Source organism: Pholcus phalangioides, unplaced genomic scaffold (assembly GCF_987345545.1).
Source record: "Pholcus phalangioides strain wild (caught in Gottingen) unplaced genomic scaffold, Ppha-v1.0 ptg000007l_1, whole genome shotgun sequence".
In the NCBI taxonomy this organism is placed as follows: Eukaryota; Metazoa; Arthropoda; class Arachnida; order Araneae; family Pholcidae; genus Pholcus; species Pholcus phalangioides.
Genome location: NW_028301600.1, coordinates 60,107,234 through 60,131,546, shown reverse-complemented (window position 1 = coordinate 60,131,546; position 24,313 = coordinate 60,107,234). Strand labels below are relative to the sequence as shown.

At 33.1% G+C, this 24,313-nt stretch overlaps 1 protein-coding gene across 1 annotated transcript in view; it reads left to right on the top strand.

The window, feature by feature from the left end:
- Window positions 1–1,416: 1,416 nt before the first annotated feature.
- LOC149085573 (WD repeat-containing protein 48) overlaps window positions 1,417–24,313 on the top strand; it is a 65,360-nt gene continuing 42,463 nt past the window's right edge. Inside the window, exons 1-11 of the mRNA XM_089233692.1 lie at window positions 1,417–1,520; window positions 2,133–2,177; window positions 7,131–7,227; window positions 8,040–8,180; window positions 9,943–10,018; window positions 10,344–10,426; window positions 10,763–10,892; window positions 16,327–16,517; window positions 18,654–18,758; window positions 22,425–22,544; window positions 23,681–23,746. Of these exons, the coding sequence (XP_089089818.1) occupies window positions 7,150–7,227; window positions 8,040–8,180; window positions 9,943–10,018; window positions 10,344–10,426; window positions 10,763–10,892; window positions 16,327–16,517; window positions 18,654–18,758; window positions 22,425–22,544; window positions 23,681–23,746 (990 nt within the window). The 5' untranslated portion in view covers window positions 1,417–1,520; window positions 2,133–2,177; window positions 7,131–7,149. The remainder of the gene's footprint in view (window positions 1,521–2,132; window positions 2,178–7,130; window positions 7,228–8,039; window positions 8,181–9,942; window positions 10,019–10,343; window positions 10,427–10,762; window positions 10,893–16,326; window positions 16,518–18,653; window positions 18,759–22,424; window positions 22,545–23,680; window positions 23,747–24,313) is intronic.

Here is a 24,313-nt window from a genome sequence, read left to right as displayed (position 1 = left end):
TGAAAAATCGAAAACAACTGTATAAGTGGTAGGGTTTTTATTCAATAACCACCAAATTTTTTGGTCCTATATCTTCCTTTAGGGACTGGTTTTTCTTTGATTCTTACCACTCACGTGTAGAGCGAAGATTGAAGACGCAGTCGAATCCCGTTATAACGAAGTCCAAGAAACCGCGAGAAATCACTTCGTTATAACGAAATTTCGTTATAAAAGCATTAAATGTTTTTGCATTGTTCCTATGTAAACTTAACCTGGGGATTAGAAAAGTGTTCATTAAAACGAGATTCGATTTTACTTTCAAGCAGAGGTACTCAACCTTTAGAATCCCGTGGACCGGTTGAATTCTTTTTTGAGTGGAAGGCCCGGACATCAGCATGACTAATGGAAATAAATGGGGGGAAAAAGATTTACTCACACAGCCCGGTTTCACTGATGCCAGTTCTCGGTGGTTGAGAGACTGCTTTAAAGTACAAAAAGTGATTTTGAAATTTTCTGTCTTTGCTTCTTTCTTATACTTAGCGATTCAATTAGCTTGGAAATATGATGTGGGTTCATAATTTTCAGGCGAATGCAGTTAGGCAGGACTAGCCAAGAATTTATTTCGGAGAAACAACTGATGTTTCGGGAGCGATCAAAGTGACAGAACAACAGAATTAACCCCGCCATTCCATAAAAATCAGCAATTTTCCAACATTTCGGGGCTCCCTAGTCCCCCTCACTATGGACATAGTAGGACATAGTAGGTGTGATGGTCTAGAGGTAGGAAAAAATACAATAGTTGCATCATTTCTATTTCAATCGGAAAACTATTGCTGTTTCTATTTCAGTATAGTGGTGCCATCTGTTGTAAACACAGCAAACGACATTGCTAAGAGAGCACGAGTGAGCGTCCTCATTTTGGAGTTCTTGAATCTGAAACCCTATGAATCTGCTCAAAGCTTCTAGCGCTGCAAAGTAATTAAAAAGTTTTCAGCCTGCCAGGCCGCTTGTAAGCTGTTGTAATCGCCTTGAGGGCAGGATTCGGCGTATGAATTCTCGCATTCATGGGCGGAGATACGGGGGAGGGGCGTATGGGGCAAAGCCCCCCCCCCCCCCCCCAGCATCAACAGTGGAGTGGGCAGATCTAATGTAAGTGTATGTATATGAATTGACATCATCATCATCGTGCCTCCCAGCAATAATGCCTTTGCCTCCCCAGACTTCCAAGTCTATCTCCGCCTGTTCTCGCATTCCGCAGTAATTAAAAGTATTCCTTATTTTTTTTTTATACATCAAGGATAATAAATTTACTCATATACTTCATTCAACTTGTACAAAATATGTTAACATGATTTTCCAAAAGTAATTAAAAAAATAATAACAATTACATTTCAGCTCTAATCTAGTTTATACTCCTAGAAATACTTAATTCTTACTGAACTGACTCTGGCCGGTTGTTTATATTTTGGAATTGCCGGGAAAAATTTGACAATTGCTCCCTTTTGAAAAACAGATAGTAGCAGTTTTAAGGATGATTTCAGGTCGAATCATTTATATAACCACAGTTTCATTATTCTACCATATAACTCCTAAGCATATTTAAATTTTAGCATAATTGTAAAATCACTTTAGTATTATGTGTATGATTACGGCTCGCCAATTTTTACATCAAGTTATTAATTAAGATCATTTTCTTTTCTTGTCCTCTCTTGAAAAAAAAAATGTATAAAATCTCATTTTTACTTTATTTTTAATTATTACCTTCATGAAATCTCTTGTTTTCTTTTGTTGTCATGAATGTTTATACACCTATCCATCCCATTCAGTCAAAGTATAATATTGAATATTAGACAAACAATTTTCTTGTGTTTATTTGAAATTGTTTTATAATAGTTGCTCAAGGTTTGTTGGTTTTATATTAGTTTAGTTTTTATAAGTGCATTTTAATTGGGTTGCTGTGTTTTAGAAATGTATGACATCCATATTTGTTATGGACATCTTTTTCTCAGCCACCTCTTTGAGCATTTTGCCTGTTGTGGCCTTGCATTTGTATTTTATTATTCAAACTAAAAAAGTCACAATAGTAACTAAAGTAGAGGTCACATGATAATTTATAATTTTGACTAAAATAACATTGTTATTGTTTTATTCAGGTCATGGAGTACTTGGATATACCGTTAGAAAGCTATTAGAATTAAGTAAGTGAAACCATTGGAAACCAGTCTTATTTTTATTATCAGGATAAGCTTACATATTTTAATTGAAACAATAAATACAGTGGTACCTTGAGTTACAAGTGTCTCAACTTACAAGTAATCTGAGTTGCGAGCAAAAAAAAAATTCACTAAAAATGATTCAGCCTCAAAACAAATATGACTTATTAGCTTGAAATGCATGAAAAGAGTTTTTGACGCACAAAAGCTTGGCTGCTTTGAATGAGTCAAAGCCAATTAAGATTTTCACAATGTAGGCCTACCCGTGCTTGTCTCATAAGAAAAACTATCTTTCCCCAAAGCAGAATGTGCCAAAATCTGTGACGTACGTCAATGAACAATTAGTGTTACTGCAGAACAATAGAACAATTTGGAAGAATTTTGAGAAAAAGTGCAAAAACGCTGTTAAAGTTTGGGGATTTTTACCACAGAACATTTCCAGTCAGCCGAGGGCTCATCGTAGAACAGTGCTGAACATTCTGCTTTGGGGCTATCTTTTACATGTGTGTAAGCTAAGTAGAATTGTTTAAAAATTTGTTCTCCGGTGTTGCATTTGCCTTGGAACAGGAACAGCTATTGTCAGAGACCGGTTTTCACATAGGCATTTGCCCAGGGCCACATGTTTTAAGGGATTCCAAATTTATAATAGAATATATTTTACTCAAACTTTTATATATTTTACTTGATAAAATTTTGGAGAATGGTACAGTCTTTTGTTTGATTTCTCAATTTCACACCTTTTTGTCTATAAAATGATTTGTGAAACGATGATAGGAAAAAGTCGCATGTTTGTTGAACACAAAATCATCAAATCTTCATGAAGAATCTATATTTGTGATGTAAAACTTTGTTCATCTGATCTTGTAAAAACTTTTTCAGATAAACTGACAATTTTCATCCTTGGTTCAGGCACGGGTGGAGATTCGGGGGGGGGGGCGCATCCCCCCAGCATCAAAGGTGAAGTTGACTTATCTAATGCATATATGTATAGGTGACATTTGACATCATCATTGTGCCCCCCAGCAATAATGTCCCTGCCCCCCAGACTTCTAAATCTGTCTCCGCCTATGGGTTCAGGTTGGTGACACAATGCCACAAATGTTAAATAACGCTAGAGGTTTAGAAGAGTTTCCAAATGTTGAGACAGCATTTAATAATCATTGACAGCATTACCAATATCAAATTGTTCTAGAGAAAGATCATTCCTCTTATTAAAAAGGATAAGACAGTTCGCTCAAGTCTTTTACAAGAAGGGCGCAGTAGCACAGGTCGATAAGATACTCACCTGAAGTACCAAAGGATGTTTAGAGGTATCACGAGTTCGATACCCAATTCGTCCTTGTCAGAAACTTTCCTGACACAGGGGTACAACAGAAACGGTGATATGACCACAGAAATAGATTACTACCGGCGGAAGGGGTTAGCACACCAACCTCTCAATGAGTATAAAAAAAGGCTGCCATTTGGAATCGACAATAAATTGTAGGTTCGGGTCTAATTAGCCCTCGTGTGCAGAAAATTACCATGGCAAAAAGATCAAATGACCTTTTACAAGAAAAACTGCTATCTCTTTAGCTTTATTGTGTATTGAAGCTGAGAGATAACTCAAAAATTAAATTTTGATGATATTTGTCAATTATATATTAGATTTCTCATTGAAAGTAGTGCATATACTTTTTTTATGTGTTTATAAACAACATGTACTGTATTTGCTGACATACCAAACCTTTTCGACCACAATGGAAGGCCCCCCAATACCTATTTTGTCCAGGGCCCCATCAAGTTAAAGTCGGGGCCCTAGCTATAGTATAATCTCTTTTGGCGATTTTTTTTTCTTTCGCGAGAAAAACCCCTGAAAGCATGATGAGAAATCGCCAAGAGTGAAACAGAGTAATGTAGTCAGATGGCTTTTTTGCTAACACATCACCAAAAAAGGGATAGGAACAGCTATAGTATTGTCCGCAGATTCCCTTGGCGACTTTTTTCCAAACGATAAGTTTCTAAGGCCGACATAATGGCTCTAGGGGGGTTGCTGTTTCTTCTCTCGTTACTTCTAAAACTTTCTGCGCAGGTGCCGTTAGTTGAATTTTGCTTGAATCATGCTTTCTAGAATGTTCTATACAACCATACTATGTTGAATAGTATAGAATGTTCTATACAGTCTCTGGATTCAATTAAAATATAATTGTTGGATCAAAACTATAACGGCTGGTATGCAAAAAAATGAAAATATGAATGTAGAACATGAAAGAAATAAACTTTAAATCTGGCCATAGGACAGACAAGAAGACCCATAAAAATTATATTAAATGAGCATGCTCATTGTGTTAAAAATCAAGAATGTGAAAAATCTGCCATCACTGCTGGCAAGAAGGCCATAGATTCAAATTTCAGGAAGCTGAAGTTTTTCACAAAGTGAAGTCCACGGATGATTTAGACTTCTACCGAGTCACATATATTTGGGCCTTCAAAAATAAAAAAATTAGTAAAATAAATAAACACCACCGATCACACAGTGCCATGGCTTAAGTTCATTGTGAGCAGGAATTGTAAGAAAATTTGAATAGACCAATCAGATGGCTCTATTTCCTAAGCAGCCAATCAGGGCAATACAGAAGACTTACCCACAGGTGCTGAGTTTCATTCTGATCATGACATTTAATTTGGACAGACGTATATTTTTTCTTTCTGCTTAGCAACTGAGAGTTAAGATTCGGTAACCAATCCAAGTGGGATTCTCGATGAGCGTGACATTTTTTATCCTCTGAAGACGACACACCCATAGCATGCCAAAATGTATTAGGAGTTTTGTATTTTCCTTGTATTTGTTTTTTTTCATTGGTGATTTTTCTGAGTAAAAAATTATGTATGGTAGACAAAAACAATAGACAAAGATAGAGAATTTCTCTTCTGGGATTATATATACACATTGAAGTACAGCATACTGTATATATGCTAGACCCCCTTTTTTACAGACACTTATGGGGAAAAAAATCAGTAAAAGTGGAGTGACCCTACGGGGGTATTAAAAATAACTAAAATAGTTCTTTATTTGAATATGAATGAAATTCTGACAATATGAGATGCGTTTAAAGTCATGAAAACACATAATTATTGCATAGATATGTAATTAAAATTACAAAAGAAATATACAAAGTTTATATACTGAATTTAAATCTTTTGGGAAAACTGATTAATCTGTGTTTGGTGGGTTTTGCTGAGTATTTTAACTCCTTCAAAATGTATTTTAAGCTGTGAGACTAAATCCAATGACTTTCTGTTATTTTGTTTGCAGGAAAATGTATTTAATCAATGTTTAATGATAGAAAGTAACAATTCTACTAGAGCTGGCTACATTATACAGCGTGGAATAATGTAAAATATACTAGCACAACTAGTAACACATGATTTCAGATTTTAAACGAACATCAGAGTTGCCAAACATTAACAAACTTCAAGCCAAAATTACATTCAAAAGTAGCCAAATATGAAAAAGTTGATCAAATATTTAAATTATTGCTGCCATTTAGTGAGCATAAATCAAACCAAAATTACAAGTGTTTTTACAGGGGTTTTAGTGTCCAGTATAGTGAATAATGAAAATGTTGTCTGTGACCATATCTGAGAGTGACTGTTACACAGAGGTTTGAAATGCATCATTTAAATAGGCTTTTTGCAGGGAATTATTTTTTGGGCAGGGGTAACTGTTAAAAGAGGTTTTGCATAATGAGTACAATGAAACCTTGCTACAATGATACTCGATGAAAAGACAAAGCTCTCTACAATGATACTCCATAAAAAGACAAAGCTCTCTACAATGATACTCCATAAAAAGACAAAGCTCTCTACAATGATACTCCATAAAAAGACAAAGCTCTCTACAATGATACTTGATAAAGCAATTAATCCCTCTGCAGTGATATTTTTCAAGTCTTGTTTGGAAATGTCTATACTCTAATGTAAAATATTACCTTTTGATATAATGATAATCCTTCTACAACATTTTTTCTTTGTCCGCTGGGTATTATTATACTATATATATAACATGCCAGGAAATTTACTAAAAATCACCCACACAACAAGTGTTAAAATAATAAAAAGGAGCCCTAAAAAATGCTTGAGCTGCCTCTTAATTCATTAACACACACTTGCTCGCAGTGAGAAAATGCAAACCATTGGGTTTTTAATTGTGATCATGTGATGCTGACGCTCAACAGACATAACAAATACACAAAGACTCGTATAGACGAGTGTTCATCTAGGAGTATTTAGTTTACTCTCTTGTGTTGCGAGAAATATCTTGTTCATCAAATCAAATTCTGTCAAAAAATTAAAAAATTTTTTCATGACTTGCAAAACACTCGTAAAAACTGAGTTACTCACTTATAGATACTCAGTTTCACTCATAATTAGAGTTAATTTGACTATACATACAATACTTTTATATGAGAATTAATATTGTAAGTATATGGGACCAGTTATATAAAGATTGCCATCATTAGAAAAAAAAATTTGCTTTAAGATAGAGCTTTTCATGACCCAGCTAAATCTTTCAGGAACAAATTAAAATCTTAACACTGTATTATTAAGTTTTCTATCATGGCTAATTTATGTTTTGTTTTTGTAAATTTTAGATAATGAATTTGTTTTGAGATTTCATACCGAATTTAAAAAAAAAACCCAGAGCTTCTCCTTTTTCTTTCATTTATTTTTAAAATATTTATTTTTTTTGTAATGCAGTTACCCTTTCCTTTATTTTACAATGGATTCTTCACTGTGCGAGCTTGGACTATTTCATGTTCCCAGAGTGCATAAAAGCAAGCTTTGATTTTTTTGCTTTGTTTTTTTTTTTTTGTACATTTGCTTTGATTTTCCCTTATTCCTTCTTCAAAATAGACTTATACTTGCCATAAACTCACTTTTTTTTCCTTTCTCTAGAAACTGTTTCTCATATAAGATGTTGACACCGGCTCCTACTAGTATGTCTGCACACCATAGGCAGACCAGTGGTCATAGTGTGCGCAAGAAAGTCCAGGTATGCAGTTTTAAATCATTTTGTATGTATAAGAATGCAATATTCAGTAGAATCTCTATAACTTGACATGTGCAAATAACTCAACATTTATTATTCTCATGGTGCCAATGCAAGCGCGCAAATGTTTTTGGATTGGGCAACAGCCTGTGGGAAAAATGCTCTCCATACGTGAGCTGCCTTTGTGGTACTTCAGTTTGCAGCTCCATAAATGAAATGCATGTCTGCTTTTTTCAGTATTACTAAAGTGCACCATTATCCCATACGTTACAACTGTTAGAGCGGTTGCACACTGGAATAACTTTACAGGGTTGGCATCCGCGCCTTTTATTCACTGTGATGCAGATTTGCATACAGTTTATTCTTTCCTCAGGTTACATTTGCATGCATGTGTTCTTTTTCTCCCGATAAATTTCAACAGGAATGCCGTTTTAACATTTGCGGAGCGACATTTCGAAACGTGCTAGCGTGTTTGCATTTCATGTTAGACCATGCATTCTTTGACGACAATTGTTTGTATTGGTGTGTACTATCACCTCTTAAAAAGTTTTTTCTATCTTCTCTGAATCACCCTGTATATATATGTACATGATATAAATTATGTTTAAAAATTGAGAAAGTGTGATCAAATGAAACACCTCGCTAACTTGACACCTGCTTAAGCCGACATGTTCATTGATACTTTTGGGGTGTTGAGTTATCGATCCACTGTATTTCGTACTAATTTTCTGTTAAGAGTCAAATATATAGAAAATTAATATAACCACTCATACAACTTGCACTAATAAGTTTTTATTTCCTGTATCCATTCCTAGGTATCTTTTGTAATAAGGGATGAAGTGGAAAAACATCATCGTTCAGGAGTAAACTCTCTTCAATTTGATCCTTACCTTTCAAGGCTGTACTCAGCTGGTAGAGATTCCATTATACGGATATGGAATGTTCGAAATATTAAGGTTGGTATGTTAATTTTAGTAATTTCATACTAAAATCATTAAACATGCAAACAATAATTCATTCAAAAAAAAATTTTATACTTATATTTAAAATACTTTGTATAAAACATTCAATCAAAAATGACTAAATGGTCATACTAAACTTTATCCCAATATATTACATTCATGTTATGCAAATATCATTGAAAGTAGCAGTGCGGTATAACAGAACAAGAATCCAAGTCTGACTAATGAGTAGCTTTGTCTCTAACTTATTTTTTTACTTGAACCATGTGCATATCCACAGTGATGTATCGGGAGGGGGAATTAGAGTAAAGCTTTTCTGTGACCATGTATACTGTATTTCATAAAACAATAACAATTTTCTGTATTATTTTTAATTTTTAGAGAAACAGTTCGCCTCTCTCTGGTTCTGCACTTGACCTGTACTCACCTGTGGCTCAGGGCACAGAATAAAAGCATAACAAGATACTAATACTGCCCGGCTTTGATGCACAAATATAATAATACATGATAAAAGAAGGCTTGTAATAAGGAAGCTTCCGTAAACACCACTTATATGTGGTGTTTACTGAAGCATTTTTATCATTCACACTAGTTATAGTTTAAAAAAGAAAAGAAGTAAAGCATGTGAGCAAGAAGATTCCAATAATTCAAAAAAATTGAGAGATATTTTTATCCAGTTTGGCAGAGCCAAATTATGCTGATGTCTTCCTAGCAAAAAAAAACAATTTTTGCTGTGCTTGTTTAATAATTAATTGCTACTACTGCGCATGAATGATAATTCATAAAAAAAAATGGAATCACAAACATATTCTATAATACGTTTTACTTTTAGTGGGAGAGCTTACAAACCATTTCTCTTTCCTTACAAAGACATTTTTACTTCTCAAAAATAGCCAAGAAAAAGATGCTCATTACTGTTCACAACTTAATATATCAGGCCTAAAAGTACTGTTTAAAGTATTTGCAAGTAGAAAAATTTGCAAATAAGTTTTAAATTTAAGTCTTTTACAATAGTTTTTTACTATAAATCAGTTTAAAATTTCATTGTTGGCATACTTTCTAAAAATTAGTTATATGTTAGAAGTGATCAAGGTTACACAGGCAAATGATACAAAATTGAATTGATCATTTTTGTTGCACTATGGTCATTTTCTGCACACGAGGGCTAATTAGACCAGGACCTACAAGTTACTGCAGATTCTGAACAGCAACGTTTTTATATGCATCGAGAGGTTGGTGCGCTAATCCTTCACTGTGGGACTCCTTACAGTAACAATCTTTTTCTGCGATCAGATCTCCGTATCTGTTGTACCCCTGTGTCAGGAAAGTTTCTGACAAGGATGAACTGGGTATCGAACTTGCGACACCTCTAAACATATTTTGGCGTAATATCTTATCCACCTGGGCTACTGCCCCCCAAAATTGAATTGACATTTAAAAAAAATGTTATTTCAGGGAAACTTTGTTATGCATACAAATTTTTTATGTCTATTTTTTTCTTTTTTTTTTAAATTATAGTATACGTATGTATACTGTAATAATATTTCATTATACAATAAAAGCCCACTATGGTGAACCTGGCTTATGGACAAAATGTTTTGGTCCCATTTCAGAGAATGCTCTCTTATTAATATAGTCAATCTCCAGATATAACAAAAACAAAATTTTCAGTTTCTTGAAGTTTTTTATAACAGGGTTTGACTGCATAACAAATTGATTTCTATGCATTTTTAAAATAATTGTTTTTTTCATGCAGGAACCCTATATACAGTCGATGGAACATCACACAGATTGGGTCAATGATATAGTTTTGTGCTGTGGTGGAAAAAATTGTATGTAATTTTTTTTTTACAAACTAAAACTATTTATATTTAGTTTTCTTCAATCTTTATTCCAGATTATATGTAATTGTTCAATACAGCATAAATTGATAATTGTTTTTCTTTTGTGAACTGTATTTCTTAACGTAAGTGCCATGGCACTTATGTTTTCCAAAATATTATTTTAGAGCTTGCAACTCTAGCACTAATGCGTTACATATGTTAGATGAATATAAGAACTGATTTTAAGGCAATAGTGATGATATACTTGTTTAACCACAACTATTCTTGATGGTTTTTTTTTTTTTCAAATTTTTCTTCTTTTTTTTCGAAACAGTAATATCTGCATCCAGTGATACCACAGTGAAAGTTTGGAATGCTCATAAAGGATTCTGCATGTCAACTTTGCGTACTCATAAAGTAAGTTGCTGGGAGGAAATTTTTTTAATTTGTTTCTATAAGTACTTTTTCTATTTAAAATTGTTACTTTATCGAAAAAATTTACATATTTTACAATTAAATAAATAAATTATTGCACAATATATTATAATATACAGTGAAAATCCTAATTTAATGATACCCTCTATAACTATAATCACCTGTATAGCAATATTGTACTCTCTGATGCCAATGAACTTTTCATAGTGTTAATATATTTTATCTATAATGATAATTCCTATATCAAGATATTTTTCCCCAGTACCTTAAATATCATTATATAAGCATTTCACTGTTTATATATTTTTTCCCACCTAGGACTACGTTAAAGCTTTGGCATATGCAAAAGATAGGGAGCAAGTTGCATCTGCTGGCTTGGACAGAGCAATTTTTCTCTGGGATGTCAATACATTAACAGCTCTTACTGCATCAAACAATACTGTTACTAGTAAGTACTTCGGAAAAAAAATCTGTATTAAAGTTCTGAAGGTTGCATGAAGTTGCAGCTAAGCATATAGAACATGTTTAGACTTTCCTTCTATATAAAAGACTAGCTGTTACCCGCGGCTTCACTCACATGGATTTGGTAATCTGAAAATTACTTGGTGATGATTCCCTTATATAACATTTGAATGCCTCATGACCTCCTTGGGGGTTTAATTTTCAGAAATCCCACCTTGGTGGGTATTTACATCATGAAATATAATACTGAACAAATTTCATATTTATAGCTTCTGTGGTTTTGGCTCAGCCATGATTGCCCCTCATAACCTTAGGTTAAGTCCCTCCTTAGTTAGCCTTTAAATCATAAAATAAAACCACTGAATAAATTTCATGCATGTAGCTTCAGCTGATCATGATTTCTCTATGTAACTTTTGTACCCCCTTAGGGGTTGCATGTTGAAAAACTCCTTGTTAGTGAACCTTAATGTCATAAAATAAAACTAGTGACCAAATTTCATAATAATAGCTTCAGCGGTTTCAGCTTGGTGTGATTTCTCTATATAACCTTTGTACCCAGGCCCGTCATTTGGGGAGGGGTGGTCAAGGGGGGGGGGGGCATTGACCCCTCCCCGGCTTTTGAAAATACATTAAAAATGATATATATATACAAATATGCATACATTGAATACATGTTCTTTGTTCCCCCCCCCCCTGAAAAAAGTTGAAATGACGGCCCTGTTTGAGGCCCTTATGAGGTTGAATTTTGAAGGAAAAACCTTCTTAGTGAGTCTACATCAGAAGTCTTCAAACTTTTTCTAGTTGCGAGCACTATTTGTAACCATCATCAAAAGAAAAGCACCCTTACAACAAGGTTAACATAAGAATACATGAAATGACAATGATTTCAATCCTTGACTGCAATTCCTCCAAGGTGTTTAATTGGAACGTTGATCAAGTGCTCGCAAGAACAGAATTGGACACGAGCATCGAGAACTCTGGGTACTTTAGGGAGCAATAGATTGAAGATGCCTGCTTTATGCCATGAAATAAAACTACTGACAAAATTTCATATTTATAGCTTCAGTGGTTTCGAGGCCAGCTATAATGAGTCAGTCAGTCGGTACATGTTATTTTATATATATATATATAGACAATACTGTGTGTGAAACCTGTCTTGGGGATGATTAATGTTTTTTCAATCATGGGAAACCTCTTTAAGACAGAAACTGTCTAATGCTGAAACGGAAGGTGCATTTGTAGATTTAAAAAAAACTGCTAAAACTGAAAGAATTTTTGGCCAAGTGCTACAATTTTTTGTCCTTTGGATGGGAGGAAGTTAAGTTTTTTTTATCCCTCTTTTTGTTAGGAAACTTTCACTTCTTAGAAAAACAAATGAATGCTTATTATCTATCTGAACTGGTTCTAGATGTAAGGGGGTTAGGCTTGAGTGGAAGCTGATTTTTTTTTTTCAAATTTATTTACTATTCAAAATTTAGTAAAAGCCTGTTTAGCATTTCATTTATGATGTAAATGGTGGTGGCTTTTGTTAGAAAAAACTCCAGTTTCTTGGAATTTTTTTTATAATTTTCATATAAGCTAGTTCAGGAGAGTAGTAGGCAAGGAAAACTGAATCATTGTTCACAATTTAGCAGTATGTTTCACATGTTTTGGCATTTCATTCAGTCTGGAGATGGCCACTAGCCTCAAGAAACACGTATTGAATGTGAACACAAAAATAGAGTTCATAGAGGCAAAAAAAAAGGAAGTAAAGTTTAAGTGTACTGAAATAGAGAATCTTTCTTTCATGAACTTTATTGGTTGTTGCATTGCCACTATTTTTAAAAAGGCATGTAATTTCTTAATTTTTTATTTTAAATATTAAAAAATTTTCACTTTTGACTAAAGTAAGTGTTCATTCTATAGCTATTTAGAAGATTTTATATTGAAGTTTAACTATTAGTGCATTAAATATGAAATTTCAAATGTGTAGTAATTTGAAACAACAAATATGAAAAAAATCAATAATAATATCCATGTCTTTGCTTAATACTCATTGGTTTATAGTAGTTAGGGTAATGTGTTCTCAAAATTTGAGTTTCACAAAATGATAGAAATAAATCACTACATATATTTTTATGTGCTCCTTTATTTTATAAAACAGAAACGTATCTGGAATAGAAAATTTCAATCTCCTGACATTCTGTTTTATACAGGTTTCACTACATTACATTCAAGTATTAGCATAATTCATAGGTTTAGCAACTATGGAAAGAAAATGCAGTAAAAAAAATCACTCTTGATGGTCAACCCACAGATGTGGTCACCCATCTTTTATGGCCAAATAGTAATTTCCCTGAAAATCCCTATTCAAAGTATGTATTTTGAACCCCTGCTTAATCATCCTGAGATATGGTCATGGCCACTATTTACATCGCTCATTCCATTGTGCTATAACCTGTTTTGTATGGATATAAACATTCTTTGTTCGAATATTCTTCATCCTGTAATTCCTCATATCAATTTCCCATAATAATGGTGTGGCTTATATAGCTTCCAAAGTTAATTTTTAGCTCTTGTAGCTCATTCAAACCCACAGCCTGCTTAATAACTTTTTTTGTGATTTTGAAGAATTTTAATGAATTTTTCTAAATCTTTTATGTTATTCTCATTTCAGTTTAAAAACATTTTTTAATTCCAGGATAATGCCTTATGTTTAATCAGTAATAATATATACTCTCGAGAAAAACTTGAATAGTGAATAATAATATAACATACAAAATTGAGTTTTATTTAATTGCTAGTTTATATAATCAGATCTGGAATAAAAATGCTGCAACTTATATAAACCTGCGTTTCACAAAAACATTTTTTGCTCTGGTCATTTTTCTTTGTATAGCTTATTTACAAGAAATGGTGGTAATTTTTTTAAATGTTTCATCGTAAATTAAATTGCTTATTTGTACAAATGTATGCACAATACTGGTTTCTTACAGTCTCTAACTTTTGTTGCTAAAACTGGGTTTATTTAAAATAAATTATTTTGAAGGCTTCAGTAGGAACCTTTTTTTTTGCGGTTGAATCATTTTGTTCCACCAGTTCTGCAGTTTTGTTTTGCAAGAGAGGGGTTTTACTGTACAAAAATCAGACGAATGCATACTTGGTATAGCAAATTTCATAAACTGTGCTATGATTATATAGCCACAGTTTATGACCACCTGCTACCTGAGCAGTTAGCATAACTATATATCGGAACTATATGAAGTTCCTTCATCAGTAGCAGAAATAGTGAAAAATATTGTAAAATACTCCTTATAGCGGGAGTTACTCGCTGTTGTAGACAAAAAGTCGAATTCAAAATGAACCGGCAACAAGAGCAGAGGAGGACAGAAAAAAAGAAAAATGGGAAAGCCAATCGCAAACGTGATAGTGATGCTGATGGAGAAGAATAATTATTGTAGAAACTGTTGCCAGATTTTTAAGAAGTGTGGTGTGCTAATTAGGTCGTTGACCAACTGGTTTGAGTTTTTGTTGATGTGGAATGATTTGAAGTCCAAGTCAGACAGTGAGGGGCATTTTTGAATGATTTTGGCAGAAGAGAAGTCAAATTTATGGTCCTGTTGGTCCTTTGACCATCGAATCATTCCACATCAACAAAAACTCAAACCAGTTGGTCAACGACCTAACTAGCACACCACCCTTCTCAAAAATCTAGCAATAGCTTCTACAAGAATTATTCTTCTCCATCAGCATCACTATCACGTTCTGGTTTGCGATTGGCTCTGCCATTTTTCTTTTTTCTGTCCTCTTCTGCTCTTGTTGCCTGTTCATTTTGAATTTGTCTACAACAGTGAGTAACTCCTGCTATAAGGAGTATTTTTCGTTATTTCTGCTACTGATGAAGGAACTTCATATATTTCCAAAACGCATATAGCTGTGGTTCCTTTTTGCAATTTTGGGTCAACTAACATCAGTTGTTGAATTGTATTAATTCTTTTGTGATTCAAACCCGTTGGATCTCATTCAATTCCATTATCAGGACCAATAATTCAAGAGAAAGCAAAAAATTTCAAAAACAGTCTCAATCAAGGTGATTTTACTGCAAGCAGTGGATGGTTGACCCGATTCAAACAACGCCATGGGATTGTGGGATTGTTTTTAGGAAAGTTTGTGGAGAGAGCATATCTGCATCTCAAGAAACTTGAAAATTGGAAGAATGATATTCTCAAACCAATGATAGAAGAGTATAAAGATGCAAATGTGTTTAATTGCAATCGGACAGGTTTATGTTTTTAGTTTTTGCCTAAACAAACTCTTGCCTTCAAAGAAGAAAAATGTGAAGCATGTGTAAAAAATACAAAGATTGCTTGACATTTCTTTTGGCAGCAAACTCTCAGACGGGTCAGAAAAATGAAAACCATTTAGTTAGTGGAAAATCACAAAAATCGCAGTGCTTTTAAAAATGTTGAAACTATTCCTGTGCACTATGATGGCAACAAAAAGGCATGGATAACATGAGAGATTTTCGAGCAATGGTTGAAGAAGCTAGATAGAAAATTTTCAAGTGAGAAAAGTTTTATTTATTTTGGATAACTGCACCGCTCATTCAAAAATATACTTGATTATTTCTGTGGTGTTTGGTCAGAACATAACTCCAAAATCACATTTTTCAGATATAATCATTTTCATTGCCCTTTAAAAATCAAAAATAAAGCATACACAAAGATACAAATGAAAATATTATACATCAGCATGTTGTTTAGCTGTATGCGCGTGTTTGTGCAGTTATCTCACTTCTAATTAGTTATAATTAGCGAGACTTACGTTTAGATCAAAAAGTCATTTTTTTGGAGATATCATGTTCTGACCAAACACCACAGATTTTTCATGAGGTAAATTTTTTTTTATACGATTTGGTTATATTATGAAACAACCCAAATTAAAACTAATGAGAATTAGCATTTTATTTAATAGAATTGTTTGAATGGGTATAATTACATACACAAGAGCAATCAGACAAAAATTGAAAACAGTGAAACCCCACTAACTTGACATCCGCTTAAGTCGACATGTTTGTCAATACTTTTGGGGTGTCGAGTTATGAGCGTCTACTGTATATTTGGTATAAACTGCATGCTTGTACAATTTCCTTTTTGTGAATTTTTAAAAAATCTAGTGACTTTTTGTCCATCTTATATTTATAATAATTACACAGTGCAAATTTAAATTCATTCGTCTCATTTGAAGAAATTATGCATCTATAAAGTTTGATTCAGTTGAATGTACTTTTTGAATATATAAACTAAGTGCTCTCTTTATCCAATTGAAAAAAGAAAAAACCCTGCCTATTGTATGTAACAACTGATGCTCATGTATTTTATGCTTTTAATATTGTCTTCTGAGATTAGTGTTTTATACACAAATTTTCCTTTTTTCACTAGCATCTTCTTTGTCTGGCAATAAGGACAGTATTTATAGCTTAGCGATGAACCCAGCTGGTACTGTTATCGTGTCTGGATCAACAGAAAAAGTTTTACGTGTTTGGGATCCAAGGACATGTGTGAAGTTGATGAAACTAAAAGGCCATTCAGAGAATGTTAAAGCACTGGTATTGAATCGAGATGGAACACAAGTATGAAATGCAGTAAATATTTTATACTGATGAAATTAAATACGGCTTGAAATATTTTCCGAGTTTCTCAGAGTACATTTACTGCAGTACATAAAATTTCCAGGCTGTTGGACTATAATTTGAAAACATTTTCTTAATATTTTATTTGCAGTTGTGGCAGTGTCATTAACCCTTTATATCCGACATTGTGAAAAGTAGAATAAGAAGAAAATTATAATAAATTAAAAGCATAAATGTGATGATAATAAATAGTTATGTAAATTATGTGGTATGTCATTTCAGTTCTAATTAAAGACAAAAAAACCAATGTTTTTGAAATAATTAGCTACTTCAAAACAAATGATCAAACCCAGTACTTTAAAGTAACGTCAGGATATAAAGGGTTAAAAGGGGTTTCACTAGACTCTCTGCAGCACAATTCCTATCATTACCAGACAACAACAAGAAGTTATTTGCCCAGATTATGGCCGAACACCTCAGAAATTTTATGCATTGCCAAAAAACACTTTTTTTAAATTATACTCTGCTTATACAAGATATACAGAAGACTGGATGTTGTGAAGATATTTATTATTTGAGATGTTAATTTTTTAAGGAAGGAAAAAACTCATCTCTGCCTCTACCGGGAGTCAAACCCGGGTCCCTCGATTGCCGGACGAGTGCTCTGACCGCTAAGCTACAGAGGAGATAGAGATTTTCCTTCGCTAGAGCGTATATATGCCGAACGGAACCGTGCAATGGACGGTGAAACCGATCAGCTAATAGCTCATGGACGACGAGCCACCAGAGGGCTATATATACACGTTCGGCATATATACGCTCTAGCGAAGGAAAATCTCTATCTCCTCTGTAGCTTAGCGGTCAGAGCACTCGTCCGGCAATCGAGGGACCCGGGTTTGACTCCCGGTAGAGGCAGAGATGAGTTTTTTCCTTCCTTAAAAAATTAACATCTCAAATAATAAATATCTTCACAACATCCAGTCTTCTGTATATCTTGTATTAACAAGTGGAGAGCGACATTCATGTCATACTCTGCTTAGCCAAAATAAAGTCTCGTATTCTAATACTTTGTAGGAAAACACCTTTGGCATCAATTATAGCACACCACTTAGATTATGATTAATCATATAAAATGGATGTTTCTAAGACTGGAAATAACATTAGTTATGAAACTGACTGGGCTAAAAAAATGACAGGTGCTACACAAACCATACAATTCAATTTTTAATTCACAGCAAAGTTTTTCATGTTCTACAGCTTCCTTATCTTGTACTGCAATCTGCAGCCTCATTCATTATGCAGAATATTTAGTTTAGTTTTGTTATATAAAGCATTCTAAGCAACCAAACAATTCTTACTTGATTATCATTTGATGATCGCTACTCTCTCAGTAAAAATCTGTGATTAGGCTTGAATTTGAGGAATGTGTATTTTTTACAGAAAATTATGCGAATCTGAATTCACGCATCTCAGGGTAATGCAAGTCAGGCTGTAAGTTGATTTATGTTCAAACCACATGATTGCTCCACTGTATTCCAATACTTGTATTACCTAGTGAACATGAATATTTTTTCTGAACAGTCTTACTAACAAGTGGTTTCGTTATTATAACACAGCAATTCTACCTTAATTCTTTGAGTTCTGATCTCATTGTTTGAGTTTGAATGATATTGCTTCCACTATCAAGCATAGTTATTGTTAATTTCTTGCAATTAAATTTCACAAAAGGTTTCAAAGATCTTGTTCATTCAGAATTGTTTTTGACCCCACATTTTCCTATGAAATAAATAGTCTTCCAAGATTTATTAATGTTTTTGGTATTGTTTATATTATCTGTCAATCTGTTTTTAAACTGGCTGGTGATTTCAAAAATTTTCTTGCAAGTTTTCTGTTCTTATTACAGGCCAATAACTAAACCCTTTTCAAGCAATTAAACATATTTTCTGTTACTGCAGGAAATTTCTCTAGTCACAATTGCTTCAAAATGATAAGCAAGTATAAAAAATCAAACTTAAATAGTCTACATAATGAAAATTATTTCAAGAAAAATCATTTTGGGCACTATTTGATATTCTTATTTTATTTTCTGTAGTTTAGTAAGCAATAATTATGTTTTAAAACATTTTCCTTGCACAGTGCTTGTCTGGAAGTTCTGATGGAACTATACGTTTATGGTCTTTGGGTCAACAGCGATGTATTGCAATCATTCGTGTCCATGAAGATGGTGTTTGGGCATTACAGGTGAGTTTTGTCAATGCAAATTAGTTGCAGTTATTTGATTACATTTATCAAGTTTCATTAAACTTTTATTTTGCTATATTATTTTGATAATGCTTGTCAAATACTATCTATACAGTGAAACCTTGCTACAATGGTATTTGATATAACGATAAATCCCTCTACAATGATATTTTTTCAAATCTTGTTTGGAACCACCTGTAATCTAATGTTAAACTCTCCTCAATACAACGCGGTATCCTTTACTATGATAAACCCCTCTATAATGATATTTTGTGGGAGATTTTGATGCAGCTCTACAACAATATTTTTTTAATATTTCACTTGAAATATCCTTCAATATAATTTATCATCACATATTTTAGTCCTTCCGAGAATATCTAATAATATCAGTATTTGCAGAGTTGCCAACTGTTACGGATTGTCCATAGTTTCTACGGACAGCCCCAATAAACTATGGAGCTACGGGAGACACTCTCAATACTACGGAAATCAGTTTTAAAAAAATTGGGTTTTTGAGTTTCTTGTAGTGTTTTACATATTTTTATTATTATTATTTTTAAATTTTACCAATCTTTACCATAACGATGAAATCGTATATGCTTGTGAGAGAAATTAAGAGAAGACAAACTTGAAGAAGTAATGTGTTAAATATCTGAAATTACCAAACATTAGCTGATCTGTTTTGTCTGTATGCAGAAGGCAATCAGTAAAGTCGCATCTAAACCCGCCGCTCTACTCGATGCCCAAGCCTGTAAAAACAGCCCTACGGTGTGGGCTAAAAACAGGTTTTTGAGTGGTTCAGCATGGCGATTATGAACCTTGCTTTATTTGCATAGTGCATGGTCGAGCTCGCGGAACTTGTGTCAGAAAGAATGTTTCATCGTAGGTGCTGATATGAAAAAAACGGGGATGCGGGGAGGTCTAGGGTTGCTAGATGTCTATATATATGGCTCACAAGGGTGTATGCAGGTTTGGATTGCATTGAATATTCATGAATTATTAAGGGACTCTGCAACCTCGGAAAGTTGCTTCAGGCCTGAGCCTTCTAAGTTCCAGTACCAATGAGGTGCTGTATTTAATGAACTTTGAATTAAAATTTGAAAAAATTCAATTTTTGAGTGATTAGTTTTTATTGTAATATGATTATAGTGTCCTAGCGGGGTACCCCATCCCCCATGGCAAAGCTGAACATTCATCACTACTGACAAGCTTCAAGCCAATGTTGGCATGTCTGGTATTTGGCACCATCTGATCACTGAATATGTTGAAGTTTTCAGTATTGCTACTCTTAATGAGATACACCACAGCATATTGCGATAAACCTCTTTGTAGGGACAATATATAGTTACAATACACTGGGTTGGTAAAAAAAACCTTTTTTTTTTTTTAAACCAAAAAACTGGGATTTTTGGATTTAAACTGGTTTTTTTAGTTTTAACAGCATTTACATTAAAAACAATAAAATTTCTGAAAAATCATTCAAACTTCTAATGATTATAATAAAATGTTTATTAATGTAGTTAACACAATTCTCATATTGATTAATCTATAAATATTTCTTATATTTTAATAAAAACCAACTTTTGCAATTTAGTTATTTTAAAACTTAACTCAAGGGAATATTTTGTTTGAGGATTCTTAATCTTATATATATATATTATTAACTATATAATAAAGATGTTTTCGCTAGTTACTCTTTCAATATGCTTAATTAGGAATCTTTTTTGCAAAAACTATGATAAAAACTAAGCAATTACAGTGTGTTTAATGAAGCATAATTAATGTAATTTAATTAGCAATTATTTACAATATACAGGGTGATTATAACTAAAGTTCTGATTTCAAAACACTGTAAAATAAAAACCACTGGTCAGAATGACTTGAAAATTTATATGAATGTTCCTGAGGTAATGGAATTTTGTATGGCTAAGAGGAAAAATACTTAAAAATGTAAGATAGATGACACACTGTAGTTACTCATCCAGCACATGGGAAATTTGCTCGCAGAATGGATATGACAGCCAGTCAAGACAAAATGATAATGCAATTAACATGACACTATTTTGGAATTCATGGAAACCACAAAAATAGTCATTTAAACAAACTACAACTTACGCAAGAAATATTAAATATGTTGTCTACTGTGTTCTGGCTGTGAGGTGGAAGAATAAAATTGCTTGTTCAACAACAGATCAGAGTAGGCCTATGCCATGGTAATGATGTGGATGTGCTTTCAATTCACCAAAGTTTGCAGATTGACCACTGTACATAATATTTTGGGAGTATTCCCAAAGTCAAAAGTTGCAAGGGTTATAGTAGCGTTCACCTGTCAGGTGAACATGATGGCCAGGTATCGTGTTATCTTGTTATTGTCAAAATAGTTCTCGGATCTGCCAGCCAAAATTTGGGTCCATTTTCCGGACCCTTCGCAAAATTCTATCCCTGAAAAACGGACCCTTCACAAAATAAAAATGAATGAAACCATAAATTTGGAATTTCATTTCTTTTGCGATAGATTAATTGGATTACTTCACTTCTTACAAAATTACTTATTTTTCACAAAATTAATGATCCTTTTCACAAAAATAAGGAAATTTTCACAAAAACAGGACCCTATGAAAAAGTCTGGACAGACCCTTGGTTCTTCAGCAGTTGCTTCACTGGTGTGCATCTTGATAAAAGTTGTGCTATCTACCAGGGCTGGGCAAATCAAAAAAAATTTAGGTGCTAGCCAAATTTGTTAAGAGCGAAGCATGTTTTTCCCCAAGAAAAACAGTCCTGAGTAATGTTGTTTTTTTTTGTTTTTTTTACTTTTCTGACTTTATGACCCATTCTCATGTTGGAAGACACATTATTATACAAAATTTTTAAAAAAATGTCTCGTACTTATGCTACATTTTAGCAAGGATGCATATAAAATTTTATGTGCCGAAACTGATTTTCTAGTTATCTCGGCATCTGGGATTTGTCGAGCCTTGCTATTCACACACTGATGCTGTTGAAATGCTGTAGTTGTGAAAAATAAATTATATACCGCTGGCCAAGTACAGCATCATGTACTTGTATATTTTAAAGTTTTTTTTCTTTTGCCAAATATATCATCTTACACCATTTAAAGATATACCGTCAGAATGTACCCCAAGAATAAAAAATGTGGTAAGAATAAAACATTGGCTAATAATGAAAAAATTAGATATTTTTAAGGGGAAAAAATTATATTTAGGCCACTTTTATGTGATTTTTTGAAAAAAACCACTTCATTAAAACCATGGTTTAAACCAAACAACCCTGCCAATACATATAACTGAATTTTGTTAATCAACAAAATTTAAAGTTAAAGTTTAATAAATTTAATAAATAAAAGTTAATAAAATAAATATTATATATAACTTGTTTATAAAATGAAATTATTTTTTTCAATAAAAATTTTTAGCAGTCAAAGCATATTTTCTGGTGGTACCAACACCACAGATTTAGAAAAGAGGCCAATAGCACATAAATTTGATGGCACATGACGATAATGTTTCTTCTTGATATGACGATAATCCTTTCTTGGTCCACTGAATATCTTTATATCAAGGTTTCACTGTATTTGATTTAGTTGTTTGAATGGAAAAAAAATGTTTGAGTATGTTGAATTTTACATGATTATATATTTTCCAACAGGCTAATGATAACTTTACACATGTTATATCGGGTGGGCGTGATAAAAAGATAATCAAGACTGAACTTCGTGACACAGATATAAGAATGCTGTTAGGAGAAGAGACCGCACCAATATTAAAAGTTTGTATTAACACTAATGTAATTTTATAACAACTTAAATATTTTGATATTTATTATTTGAATTCAAATTTCTTTATTTTGATGACGCTTCCTTATGGTTAAAAGCATGACCCCCACAAAGGTGGGGCCAATAAGGCCTGGATGATTCTCTTTTTTCACACTAATTTCACTTGAAGGGACCCGTGAAATAGCTAGTCAGGGGCACGCCACAGATCCCAGCATACAAGCCCTGCTGCAGGATGTGGGGGCCATGGTTAAAAGTTATGTATTTACAATACATAAGTATTCTCATGGATTTCAAAAGTTTTGCAGGAGAAACATTCTGAATATATATATTCAGTAAAAATTTTTGTAAAAATGTTCAGATAGTTAACATGATGATGACTGAAGAACAAACTATGATGATTTAAGATGATCAAAGAACAAAGGGATAAATGATGATTTAAGAACAATAATATTAATAAAATCAAAATTTGTTTGAAAAAGAAATTAATAGAATTGCTGTGAAACATAAATTTATATTTCTGTAAGTGGATATTTTGCATTACTTCTGTCTGTTGGAAGAGAAGTTGATTGGTTCTTTCAGGGTAACATTCTCAAATGTTATGAAATGAATGTTCAAGTGATGAAATCTGTTATAATGTCACCACAAACAGTGATTGTTGATGAATGTAAAAGGATTTCCTGTAGGTTACAAGGTGATTCTGGTGTCTGAATTTGACAATTTTTTTTTGTTAACGGTCCCTGCCAGATGAAAATGTGCAGCATCCCTCCAAAAAATTTGGAAGTTATTGAGACATAACAAAGAACTGGAGATAGTAAAAAAATGTTATGCAAATTCTCAAAAAATGGCACAGAAACATTGGTTAAGAAACAAGTATCAGTTAACATTAAAATGAGTTGTCACTATAAACAGTTTTTACATTATAATCTCCTATATGGCATATTGATTCATTGAAAATTTTTAGCACTATGTAGAATTGGCACTATACCAGGTTTCATCTTATTTTCTCTATTCAAAATTTTCATGAACGAAGCTTTATTTCAATGAACTTTAATGATGACATATTTTTTTTGGTTTTCTTCCTTTATACGTCATTAATTTTTCATCGTTATGCTATAATTTTATATTGCAGATGATTTTAACTCCTGATAGTTCTTCCTTGTGGCTTGCTACTACTGATTCAAGTATCAAAAATTGGGTATGTGATAAATTTTAAATGAATGTAGTCATATAGTGTAAATTATTTATCTTGCACAACACAAGTAAGGAATTTTAAATGACCCAGACTGTTGTTGAATTTGAGAACAAAAAATGTTTTTTTTTTCCAAAATCATTTAAACCTATCTGATTTCAATTTTTTTTTGTATTTGACTAATGTCTTTATATATATTTGATACAGCACATGATTTTACAGGTCCGCATGCTATAAAACACTGAAATCCTGAATTGGCAAGTTTTAACCAGTGTGTTACAAGATGTTGATGTGCCACATGATTAATGGAGTGTACCACACATTTGGTGCAGAAAAACATTTTTTAAGCATGAATGTAGAGATTGCATAATATTTGATCATTTTTTGTCGCACCACTGTCATTTTCTGCTCACGAGGGCTAATTTGACCGGGACCTACAATTTATTGCCAATTCCAAACAACAGGCTTGTTTTTATACTCATGGAGAGGTTAGTGCACTAACCCTTCGATGGGGAACTCCCTGTGATAGCAACTTTTTCTGCGGTCATGTCGCTGTTTGGGGTCATTCAGGTA